The sequence below is a fragment of the Biomphalaria glabrata genome, chromosome 1 (assembly GCF_947242115.1).
Source record: "Biomphalaria glabrata chromosome 1, xgBioGlab47.1, whole genome shotgun sequence".
In the NCBI taxonomy this organism is placed as follows: Eukaryota; Metazoa; Mollusca; class Gastropoda; family Planorbidae; genus Biomphalaria; species Biomphalaria glabrata.
The window spans coordinates 65,194,419-65,208,020 of record NC_074711.1 but is presented as its reverse complement, the minus strand read 5'-3'; the positions used below and the strand labels follow the sequence as shown (position 1 = coordinate 65,208,020).

General features: G+C 35.1%; 1 protein-coding gene across 1 annotated transcript in view; it reads right to left on the bottom strand.

Annotated features, from left to right (window-relative positions):
* Positions 1 to 10,963, bottom strand: part of LOC106074221 (chitin synthase chs-2-like) — a 75,892-nt gene extending 64,929 nt beyond the window's left edge. Inside the window, exons 1-4 of the mRNA XM_056008386.1 lie at positions 10,587 to 10,963; positions 7,626 to 7,883; positions 6,836 to 6,947; positions 5,563 to 5,955 (exon numbers count right to left, since the gene is read on the bottom strand). Coding sequence (XP_055864361.1) covers positions 5,563 to 5,955; positions 6,836 to 6,947; positions 7,626 to 7,883; positions 10,587 to 10,624 — 801 coding nt within the window. The 5' untranslated portion in view covers positions 10,625 to 10,963. The remainder of the gene's footprint in view (positions 1 to 5,562; positions 5,956 to 6,835; positions 6,948 to 7,625; positions 7,884 to 10,586) is intronic.
* Positions 10,964 to 13,602: the final 2,639 nt, after the last annotated feature.

The following is a 13,602-nucleotide window of genomic DNA, read 5'->3' as shown; positions in this document are numbered from 1 at the left end:
AAAAAAGGAGAAAAATCTGACCCAGGAAACTACAGACCAGTATCACTTACCAGCATCACATGTAAAATCCTAGAACACATAATATGTAGCAACATCATAAACCACTTAGACAAACACAATGTCCTCACACCATACCAACATGGCTTTAGGAAATATAGATCATGTGAAACACAACTAATAGGACTAATTGATGATTTTTCAAAAGGTTTAGATAATAGTGAACAAATAGATGCTATCTTACAAGATTTTTCAAAGGCTTTTGACAAAGTTCACCACCATAATTTGCTTAAAAAATTAAAATATTTCGGCATTAATGGTCCACTGCATCAGTGGATTAAAGATTTTCTGATAGGGAGAGAACAAACTGTAATAATAAATGGCTCTAAATCAACACCAATAACAGTAAACTCAGGCGTACCTCAAGGAACAGTCTTGGGTCCACTACTATTTTTAATTTACATAAATGATTTAAAAAATTGCATTACTTCAGGAACAAAAGTCAGATTATTTGTAGACGATTGCATAATATATAGAACAATAAAAACAACACAAGACACAGATATTTTACAAAGAGAATTAGATGAATTACAGAAATGGGAATCAAATTGGAGCATGTCTTTCCACACAGAAAAATGTCACTTGTTAAGAGTAACAAAAACAAATTAATTCCACTTATCTTATTCATGGCAAACCAGTAACACAGACTAAAAACGCAAAATACTTAGGTGTTATAATAAATGAAAAACTGTCATGGAATCCACATATTGATGAAACTACAAAAAAATCAAACAAAGCATTAGGATTTATTAAAAGAAATTTCTATAAATCAAATAAGAACATAAAACTAAAATGTTATTTAACCTTGGTTAGGCCAATAATAGAATATGCATCCTCCATTTGGGACCCCTCAACTCAAGAAAACATTAAGAAACTGGAACAGACACAAAATAGAGCAGTGAGATTCATAACAAACTAATATTCACATTTGACTAGAGTAACACTTTTAGTAAAATCACTAAATTTAGAAAGCCTTAGAAAACCTAAGAAAAAATAGACAAGGTTCAAAATATTGGTCTAAGGATAATGACAGGAGCAATCAAAACAACACCCATAAGAGCTATGGAGGAAACCGCTGCCCTGATCTCTCTGGATGAAAGAAGAGAAATAAAAATCCTTTCGGAAATTAACTAAATTGGAAACCTTGGAGAGGCACCCACTCAGAACAAAAATCCACAAAACTGGCACAAAAAACCGTCTCAAAAGGACCAATTTCATACAGGAATCTCTAAACCTAAAAAAGAAACACCAACTTGAAAAAATTACTCTGGAATCCTCGATACACTATAATGAATCTCCACCCTGGGATGAAAGCCCTCTTCCTACTATAAGGGACCATATTGAAAACATAAAAAGAAAATCTGATTACAGACCAACAGAGCTCAAGGAAATAGTGAACTGTTTTCTACATAACAATTACCCTAGCAATCAGTGGATCAGAGTTTACACGGATGGCTCATCCCATAAAGCCACCACAAATGGAGAAGCTGGAATACTTATCGAATGGCCAGATGGAGGAAAACTAGAAAAATCCATTGCAACTGGAGAGCTCTCTGACAGTCACAGAGCAGAAAGGGAAGCACTAGCACTAGCTGCTACCATGCTAGCAAATCATCCAAGTTCCCCTCACAGTCAAATTGTCTTTCTAACAGACGCGAAAACAACCCTCCAAAGCTTGCAAAACTCTGATTCCCCTTATATTAAAAACCTCAGAACAGCACTTACAAAGCTCAACAACAATAGCAAAAAAACTGTTATTCAATGGATACCAGCTCACATACAACTAGCAGGAAATGAGAAGGCTGACACACTCGCCAAGAGTGGGAGAACAAACTCACAAATAAACTCTGCACTCTATCCAGAAGAAATGAAGAAATTAATTGTAGATAAAATAAATGAGAAATGGACGAGCTCCCATCCAAATCACAAGAAAGATGACGCTTACTATAAGCTATCCCGACAAGACCAACGTCTAATCTTTCGACTCAGGACCGGACACAACAGAATGCGACAACACATGTTCCGGAAGCTCAAAATTGGAACCAGTGAAATCTGCCCATGTGGAGTATCACCAGAAAATGCCGACCACGTCCTCCAAAACTGCTCTCTCTACCAAGAGGCCCGTATAAGACATTGGCCCCAAATCACCCCAATAGAAAGAAAACTATATGGAGAGCTCCCTGATTTGGAAACCACTGCGCAGTTCATCTCATGTATTGGTCTAGTCATATGAACACTCCAACATAACAATGAGAACGATGAAGAAGAAGAAGAAGAAAGCCTTCAGGACAAAAGGCTCAAAAGTAAAGTAGCAATTATACATAAAACACTGAACCATAATCTTTAAATACAAAAACAACATTTAATAAAATACTCTGAAAGACACAAAGATAAGGGCACATTCCTCGTCCCATATGCTAGGACAAATTTGTACAAATACTCCTTCTTCCCTAGTGCTATTAGAGCATGGAATGGGTTGCCTGAGCTAGCCAGGAAAACCAGTGACTTGTCAGAATTTAAGTCATTGGTTAATATGCATGACTAAATGCATGACGCGTAGGACGTAATCATCTTCTTTTTTGGAGTAACGTCTGTATTATATAAGATAAGATAAGATAAGAGTCTAGCCTATGCTATGCATATAGTCAGTTTTTATTAGAATAAAGTCTAGATATTACTAAAGACTAAAGTTAATTTTCAAATGGTTTAATATTTGACTTGGTACAATAAAGCTTTGCTTAAAGTTTCAACTGGATCTCAAATTGGTGTGGGAGAACAAATCGTAGTCAAACCTGAAGGGACGAAAAGCGACATATTTAACTTTGAAGGATTAATTTCCCTTGTTGGTATCTAACGAAATAACAATTATCAGTAATTCATTGACTAAACTGTTGTTTTTTTTTCAATGTATTTATTTTCTATGTCTTGTCTATGTCTTGTCTATGCCAATGAATATAGTGCAAAGTTTTAACTAGATCGGAGAATAGCTTTGGGAGAAATAACGTTTACTATCTTTTACCAGACAGACAATCAGACAGACAGAAGAGTGAGTTTATATAAGCTTTGTAAAAATACTTTTTGTTTATATAAAGGAAATATTATAATGAGTTAAGGGAGACTACTGCAAACCTTTAAGGGAGACTACTGCAAATCTTTTTTTTTTTACTAATTGAAATATACGTAATTTAATTTGTATGTGTAAAGACAATTTATAACAGTGTCAATGTATTCTCTAGAAAGGAAATCAGTTGTGAAAACCGTTATCAAGACAAACTTAATTTACAATTCCTAGGCGCATTTTTTGAACTTATTGAGCAAACGATAAACAAAATGTCTACATTTCTCAACTCTTGAGTTTTACTATTTGCTGTGAGACCTCATCTTTTTTGGGATAAAAACCTGCAAAGTCTGAATGACCCATTGAACCTATGACGTGAAGTCCAACTGTAAATTTGTATGTACATGAGAATTAAAACGAGAGGTGCAAAGTTAACAACTTTTGGAACAAAGTCACACATCGATGTTAAATTTGTGGCTACGTCGGAATGAGGCAAATATAAGAACACAAAAATCTACACTATTGCTAGCAGCAACTAAAGTTAAACAAAAAAAGCTGCCAACTCATGAAATAAAAATCTAACGGTTTGAGTAAATCAGATCAAGTAATAATTGAACTTGTATAATAACAGAAGTGTCCATTTGATATAATCTTCATTAAAAAAAATTATTAAGACTTATTCAATATTCATAAAATTTTATTTAACAATCAGCAATTATATATAAGGCTAGTCTTCGAGTCCGAAGTTCAGTGAGGAACGCAGTATTTCCCGTGGCTGCAATATATATATATATATAACATAAATGTAAATTAATCTGATGATTGATGAGATGTGGGATTTAATAAGTGTTGGTTTATTTAGCGTCTGCCTGCGGTACAACTTTTCAAACCCATCTACGTTCACTATTAGCATGTATCAGGATGGTGTATCGCACTTTACAAGGATGGTCAGTTGATAGACTTGTGAATATCGTTCGTTTTAAATGGTTGCAGCCTCAACAATCTGATCGATGTAACTTGGTTACAACGTTGACAGATTGATACACTTGCGTAATGGTTCATTTTAGCATACCATATTCCTCGACTAAAATTTGTCAAAAGTGATGTTAGTTGGTATAGGCGACACCCCGTTTGAGAATCGATGATCTGAGTTGATCAAATAGACTATAGAGAGACCGTATATCTCAGTTTGAGAACAAGCGATGTGCGCTGATCTATGTTTACATTGAATGGGAGAGTGGGCGGGTGGTAAACATCAAATGTAAGGTGAGAGGGGGGGGGTGTAACAGTCTTGGATCACTACGGTACACAGCGTACGCTGCACTGTGGGTGTACGGGTGGGGTGGGCAGTCAGTGTGTAACAATAAGGATGGTATGCAGCGCCTCGGACTGTGGAGCTCTTGGGTCAACATTGAGCTAATTAGTTGAATGTGTTGTGCCATTGACAGCACGACGTTGATGCAATGGAGGAGTTGCCAGTGTCACTAAGAGCCATTTTTAATGTCTCATTTAATTATATATATACTGGGTGGGGGGCGGACTGGCTATATTGGCATTTGGGACAGTACCCGGCAGTACCCGGTGGGCCGGTACCCATTTGGGCCGTTAAAGCCACCGAAAGGGTTACTCTGACACGTATGAAATTGTTTAAAAAGTTTTATAAAATTATCTTATAAAAACTCTTTTCCTAGGTTGAAAATGCAATACTAATTTAATCTTAACACATTTTCCAGCTTATTATGTAAAAGCCTACATCTGTAGACAGTGCTACTAGTAGGACTCATCCTTTTAGTGCCTACACACTTAGCGATTAAAAAGCGACATAAGGCCTATATATGTATGCATGTATACAGTTATCGGTACATTATCAAACTTAAAAAATGATTTTGAGGACATGTAGACCCATCATATGATATACAATTTATCGTCCGATGGTATGGAAATGCCCGGGCCGATTTGGACAACCAGTCCGCCCCTGTATGTTACAGAATGTTTCCTACGTTCAGTAAAAAATTCATGACATATACAGGTCTGAATTTTTTCATATTTTAATTTCAGAAGATAATATTTATGTTAATGAAAACGTAATTGCTTCTGACGTCATTCATACTCAAACACTCATTTACATAACTACACATTCACACCTCGCTTCACTTCGAACATAACAGAAAATGGATAATATTTTGTTGATGGTTAACGAGGCTGTTATGTGGCTAGCACAACGACCAACCACCTTTACTTTTCCCAAACTAATTTCTAATACTCATTGAAGCTGGGTGGACACAGAGGCACCCAAAGATTCCGAAATTAAAATCCAAGTCTTTACCAGGATTCGAAACGGGACCTCCGGTTCGGAAGCCAGGCGCCTTACCACTCAGCCACAGCGCCGAAGTCAGTTATAAACATTCTGTGATATAAAGTTGTTTAAAAGAAAAAAAAATGTTTACCTTAAGGTCTGGGTTTTTGTCTAACTGTTTTAAAGTTTTTTTCAGCTGGTCATCGTAACTTTTATTGTTCCTCTTGAGCGCCTCGTACGCGTTCATCTCCAGTTCATCTTTCCGCTTCCTCATGAGCGTGCTAGACGGACTGTCCCCACTTCTGGTGGATATCGTGGACGTTGGCGATTGGTCCAACAACTTCTCCAAATGTTTTCGTGTTAATCCTAATGGGTCCAGAGATTTCGGGGTGGAGCTCTTGGGCTCCTGGTTCTGTTGTTGCTGCTTCTTGCTTCTGCTCCGCACCAGGTAGCCCCTGATTTGAGCCTGCGCCAAGATAATCTTCTTCTCTTCGTCTTTCCTCATCTGCAGAAGTTTGGCACTGTCAGCATAGCTCAGCAATATCTGCAACAAAGTGGTGGGGGAAATAAACTTTTGACAATTCAAGATTCGGAATAGTGTTCCCTTGTAAAAAAAATATTGTTCATTTTAAGTATTAATTGATTATTATGATTGATGAAGTCTTTTAATTTTATATTTTATAGCTATTAAAGTTATTTACTTAAGTTAATGTAAAGCCTTTTTTTCTATTGTGTAACTAAAACAGTGGATATAAAATGGTCCATGGATTTAAAGAAGAAAAACATTACACATATTTTTTAAAAAGATCATACATCCTTTCTATAACTTAGAGACCGATAGTGCTTCTCTTAGTAATAATGAATTTTAAATTAAAAACAATTTTTAATCCTACCGCATTTTCTCCAAAGAGAAAGAATCCTGGTTAAGCGAATGTTTAGATGTACTAAAATAATTTATAATATTCCAATGATACTGATAGGTCTGTATGTCTAAACTCAGAAAAATTTCCTGAACATTAATTTATTAAGCTCTTGAATCAATAATACATTAAATTCCAAAATTCCAGAACGCGATAGTGCTTTCAAGAACGCGATAGTCCTTACAAAACCAATGTTGCATAAAGATGTAGACCTAGATTTCTAGCCAAATTGTATTTCTTTCTTTTTTTTTTATTTTGTAAAATTATAACAGTCAAACTAAAGTTTTCACCGTGTGGCCAACGAGCATTCTGTTCTCAGTGATATACACCAATTGTTAAATTTCTAGGAAAATTGTTTGAGATCCGTGTCCAGGTTCCACCCAGATTACAAGAAGTTGTGACTTGAATAGAGGTATTGTAATAAAGGACTTATTTCTGTAACTTAATAATAAGTCTTATTGGTTATGGTGTTTGATGATAGGGATAGATTATTGCGACACGCACCTTCTCATCTGTAATCTCGTACTCCCGCAGTCCCGCTCTTTTGGCAATAAATCTACAATGCTCTGCAGTAGGTTCAATTTCCGCCAAGGGAGAGAATACGAGTAATTTGTACCTGATAAAGGGAGACAACAACGAAAAAAAAAAAATGTAAATTAAAAAAAACAAAAAAACAACGAAAGTGTAGTCAAAACTTGGGCTAAAAAAAAAAAAAAAAAAAAAAAAAAAAGCAACTTAGAGGATTAAAGTAGTGGTGGGCGATTTGGTTACAATGTAGCTTAGCGTAGTACTAGAGGACTAAATTTAGCCACTGTCTAGGACGTGTGTAGCATTTAAAATTAGTTATTGAAACCTTGTAGATCTACTGGTGCTATATTAGTACAAGAGTAGGCAGTAGTGTTGTTTCTAAGTATACGCTGCAGTCATTCAGTTTTCAGATAAGATTCTACCCCAAATAGGGTGGCTAAACGAATAATAGTGAATGTGATCTCTTTAAGGAAAGCGATTTACTTGACAAGAATTCTTGATTTATTTAAGACTTCTTTTTTTAGCACAATATGTATAAATGGTATAGGAAGTAGCAAAGATCTATGCAAATATATGTGTATAGTTTTTAAATTAAAAACTTGGTCCAGACTCTAGACTAAAAATTCAATAAAAAAAAAACAACACTTTGTAGTCTAGCACAGAGAGGAACACTTTGAAAGAACAAAACAAAATGTGTACATTTTAAAAAACTTATCACTTTAATAGCTTTTGATAGATCTGTAATGCTAATAAACTATTTTCTTACTTCTGAATAAATTCCTCAAACAGAAGTCGAACTGGGAATCCCAACTCTTTAATTTTGTTCAGGTCTGTTTTGCTTAGGTCAAGCTGTTTGCTGGCTGGTCGTTTTGAGGATTTGCCTTCTACATCTTTGACCTTGTCGGGGTCAGCTCCACTCATTCTGAGCTTGCTGGCCAGCTGCTCGTGGTGAGTTGCCTTCTTGGCGTGAGAGATGTTGAGTGTTTTATCTTCACATTTCACCAGGTGGTCATGGTGAATAAAACTGAAGTATTAGGAACACATTTAGAAACATAAGTACACACAAATAGTAAGAAATATTTCATTGAAATATATAATATTTGAATTTTTTTTTTGGTCTTTTCTAGAAGCTGTGTTAACATTCACGTCCTTAGCTTAGAATTTATGGGTAATCAACACGCGACCCGCGGGCCTCATGTGGCCTCCAAAGGTTTCCATGTGGGTCACCGATCCTAGACACACAAAAAAAAATTACCACACGACTTTGGGGAAATTAAATTTGAATTTCAATAAGAACAACTAACAGGTAATGGTCAGTGGATAAAATTCTTTGAGGCTTTATACGTACTGCAAGACCTCCAAGCTTATAAAGTTGATGAACGCTTGTTTCAAAATTCGTTTGCAGTTACCATCAAGGATTTCCTCAAACGGAAATCATTAAGACATATTTAAATCAACTAAGCTAAAGCCATTTGAGAACCACTAAGTCACATGGTTCCAGTGTTGAAGAAGTTTTCAGCGGGAATGGTAGATTTATAAGCACTGACATGTGTGAACAAATATTTTCAAGTTTAATTGTGTGCCTAAATGAGCTGTGATCTAGACCCACAGATAAACATCTACATGAACAAATAAGAAATGTAACTTCAGGTTTTGCAACTGACATCAAATTTGCAAATGAAATAAAACTTAATATGTTTTCTGAAACTATTTCTGTAAAAAAAAAATGAAATAATTATCATTTAATTTTATACTGGCTTTGCATATATTTTTAAATTTTACTGTATAGTGATTTTTCCTGTATCATAGTTCATGTACCAGATCTAAATGTTTAAACATTCAAACGACATAATTGTTCTGTCCTATTTGCATACTTTGTATACTTTGTTATAGAGTGACTATAGAAATTAACATTAAGAGAATATACTCTTTATAGAACGACTATAGAAAATAACATTAAGAGAGTATACTCTTTATAGAATGACTAGAGAAAATAACATTAAGAGAGTATACTCTTTATAGAATGACTAGAGAAAATAACATTAAGAGAGTATACTCTTTATAGAACGACTATAGAAAATGACATTAAGAGAGTATACTCTTTATAGAACGACTATAGAAAATAACATTAAGAGAGTATACTCTTTATAGAATGACTATAGAAAATAACATTAAGAGAGTATACTCTTTATAGAATGACTAGAGAAAATAACATTAAGAGAGTATACTCTTTATAGAATGACTAGAGAAAATAACATTAAGAGAGTATACTCTTTATAGAACGACTATAGAAAATAACATTAAGAGAGTATACTCTTTATAGAACGACTATAGAAAATAACATTAAGAGAGTATACTCTTTATAGAATGACTATAGAAAATGACATTAAGAGAGTATACTCTTTATAGAATGACTATAGAAAATGACATTAAGAGAGTATACTCTTTATAGAATGACTATAGAAAATAACATTAAGAGAGTATACTCTTTATAGAATGACTATAGAAAATGACATTAAGAGAGTATACTCTTTATAGAATGACTATAGAAAATGACATTAAGAGAGTATACTCTTTATAGAATGACTATAGAAAATAACATTAAGAGAGTATACTCTTTATAGAATGACTATAGAAAATGACATTAAGAGAGTATACTCTTTATAGAATGACTATAGAAAATGACATTAAGAGAGTATACTCTTTATAGAATGACTATAGAAAATGACATTAAGAGAGTATACTCTTTATAGAATGACTATAGAAAATAGCTCTAAGAGAGTATACTCTTTATAGAACGACTATAGAAAATAATGTATACCATTGTATTTCAAATTTTGTACAAAAGTTTTGTACTTGCCGTCATGAGTTTTTATTGTTAATGTTTCTGGCCCATTATGTCAAAAATGTTGTTGCCTTAGATGGTATGGTCATTATTTCATTTTTGAAATATCATGATTAAAAATTATTGCACATTCGATAGCAATCTTGTAAATTTATACTTTGAAAAATGTGTGACAGTGGTACCAGTGTTAAGATGAATTAAATAGCTGAGAAATCACATTAAGATTTTCCGTCAAAGCAGGAGATGAATACAACAAAGACACCAAAATGAAGTTTCAAAGATCGAAACCAAAAATCAGTTGTTGATTTTTCTAACAATGTATAAATTAAGGAAACATAACATTCAGGAGCTCATCAAGTGACAGAAAGTTGGTACAGAAGTGAAACTCAAGTCATTGCACGTAGTAAGATATTTGATGAAAGTACAAGACCTAGACACACAAACTGCCTAGAAAACTTAAGAATAAAATTTAAAAAAAAATCAGGATGTTTTTAAAGATATTCTCAGAATCTTTGTAGGAATGTTATCAGAAAAAGAACGATTTGAAATAACTTCCTTTGTCCCCCCTGCCCTTTGATGGTAGATAGAAATATACACAGAATCTTGATTAGTAAATTGATTTCTATTAGACTCTATTCTATTAGGATTTTGTTTTGAAACCAAGGAGCAATGCAGGAAAATATTTTCATAAGAAGTTTTAAATTAAAAATTATTTTCATAGAACTTTAACTAGAGTTAGTATAGCTTGAAATAAAAACAAGTTTACAAGTTGAGTAACATGAATTGAATTGGCGAAATACAAGTGTCGATAAAGACAGACAACACAATTAAATGGTACAAATTATCCAAATGTCTGTACTTAGACTCTAGTGGTGTACTTACTTCACGTCCTGGGAATCAGGGGGTTTCACCCGTGTCATATCACAGACACACCGCCACTATCAGAACAACACGATCTTTGAAACCCTTGCACTTCTAACACAAAGTCACTGTCCACTATTTCCGTTCGTTGTTTTACTTAGGTGTCATTGACCTGGCTCTTTCTTCTCTCATACACTTTGTACACGTTGATTGCGATAATACATCAAGACATTAAATCAAACTCGAGATATAACACTAATGTCAGAGACCCTCCTTTGACCCAGTTCACAATGCACGACACAAGTAGCAAAATAAATGATCGCCAACCAGCCGCCAAATGAATGACAACTGACATAGTTCAGTGGCATTACCTACTCATCCGATGTATTTGTTTATAAAAAGAAGGTGTAGATCACTGTCATGAGGAGGGGGGGGGGGCAGTGCTAGGAGCACGAGGGCGAGGAAGTCTATAAATAAATTACTCCAACGACAGAACGAGATGGCCCAGGTGTGTATTTGATGTGGTGCAGGTAGACCGCAACTGCTACCGGATAGCCAGCATCCACCCGTCATCCCATCCCGAGGTACTTACAAAAAATTCCTTGCCTACCCCTGTCCCCATTACATCTCGCACTTGCCCGTAAGAAATAAGCTCCACTACCCCCCTATGATTGGTCTCTATAGATTGGCAGTAATATTATGGTATATTTACCAATAGTGTGCTGCCACCACACCCACCCCAGAGTACATACAGAAACGCCCATATTTCTTTATAAGCCCGGATGGTAACGATATTGACAATACCCCCCTCACCCCTGCTTTTCTTCCTTTGACTAGTCTTCGTTAGGCTGTAGACACTGCAGACGGTATTCAAATAACGCTAAGGGGACGCAAGCGAGGATACAGAAAAAATTAAACCCTAGAACAATGCAGTGAGAAGTGCAACTCAATGGCGCTGAGGTACGCGTTATAGAGCGTCGTATAGGCCAAAGGTACGGCATGGCGCCCCATTGCTAAGGAGTGCCGCCTTTGTCTCGGGGCTCGCCTATGTTGTTGTGACTAAACCTGGTGTGGGTGCACAGATGACCAATGTCTTGTGGATTCGGAGCCAAATCTATGCGAAGGCGGATAACATTTACGTCTCCGGGTGGATCACGTGACATTGTTAGTCTAGGAGGGAGGAAACCAATCACAGGATTATTTGGAGAGAACGTGATTCAATAAGAAACTTTTAACTCTTTCTCTCCCAATCGACGATACCATCGTTGATGTGACCTCATTAAATTTAATTAATATTTAATTTTTTTAAAACTTGGCTTTGTGTCATGCACTTCCCTTTAATTCTATACCAAATAAAACATTTTCTGATAACAAACAATAAAGCTATTGAAGCCCAATCATAACAGGGTAGTGAAATAGTAATGAGCAAATACAAGAATTCCTTCAAAACGTGGAAAAATAATTACGGAAAGAAAGAATTAAATGTCATAATTCAACATTAAAATACCTTTAATGATAATCTAGTGGCTTGTATTCAAAACTTGTTGATAGCCAGGACCCTGATTTAGAGACTAATTAAAAACGAGGTTACGAAGACAGTTTGTGTGGGAGCACAAACTCAAAATCGACCCTCGAAGTGGTCTACCCAGGAAGGAAAAAAGGTAGGTTTCAATATTTTCAGAAAGAATATCAGAATGAAATTCTATAAAGGGCAAATGATAGCAAGAATGGAGAAAGAAGGTTGACAGATCTTGTGTGGTGCCCAAAGGACCAGCAGATCAAAGGATAGGTGAAAGTGAAGATGAAGTTAGACGTGAATCTGGCCTAACTGATTAAATATAATGATTATTTCATTGATCTAATTGTTTTCTAAAGGGTCGATCTCTTATTCAAAGCCTCAAGAAAACAAAACAAAAACATTTCCTTCAGTTATGTATTCAGGACTGTACAGTGCTGCAGCTAACGCGATAATATGAAAAACTACTTTCTATATGGTGTTTTAATTATGCTCCACTTAAAGGTATATTAAATACATTTTTCTCTTTAAAAATACAAGTAAACAGGGGTTGTTGTTTTTTTTGTGAATGTAGTAGATAATATGACAGAGCATATTTAACTTAGCAATACATTTGTAAATATTTTTTTGACAAAAAATCTAAAAGCGTTCGCATAAATGTGTTAAAAATATGGTAAATAGTTATCTCCCTTACTAAATAGCCCCCCGTGTTTGTTACTATTAATAGTGAATGCTTGTAAAAATGGTGTATTTTTTAATGAAAAAACTGCTTGCATAGTCGATTTTAAAAATGTCGGATTTTCAATATCTTTTGATAGTTTACATTTTTACAACATCTAAATGGAAAGGACGGACGGACGGACAGACAGACCACACAAGGCTAATAGCGTCCATTCCCCTTTCGGGGCCGCTAAAAAGGAAGTTTAAATGAGCATCTGTGTGAACCTAGTTACTACTAGAAGTAGAATAGAACATTTGTACACTTTCTAAACAAAAACTTCTAATTTAACATATAAACACATCGATCTAGAGACCTTATATTATTTTTTTTTATATTGATACATTTTTAGAAAACATTTCTTTTCCCTGGGCTTTGATGTTCAGCTCGAGTCCTCTGATGTTCTCTGTTGGGCTATGCACATGCAATAACACTATATATGAATGTTAAATCACAAAATGTGCATGTAATATCACTAAACATGAACCTAATATTACATATACATTTACCATTGATGCAGAAACTACGGCTGGTGAGCCATATCCGGCCCGGAACGCAATGCAATTCGACCCTTCGTAATTCACAATGTTAAATGAAGTTACTGAACTGCATTTTTAAAATAATTTTTTGAGGGGATCTGAGGTCTGTGGCAAGCGAGTAAAAATGTTAATGAACCCCCCCCCTCCCCTAAAATGAAATTTGAAAGAGGGTCGCACCATTGACATATACTAAATGTTGTTAAACTTATATTCTTTCTTTGAGAATCCCTGGTCAATGTGTTTCAATATTGATCAAGGGATTAC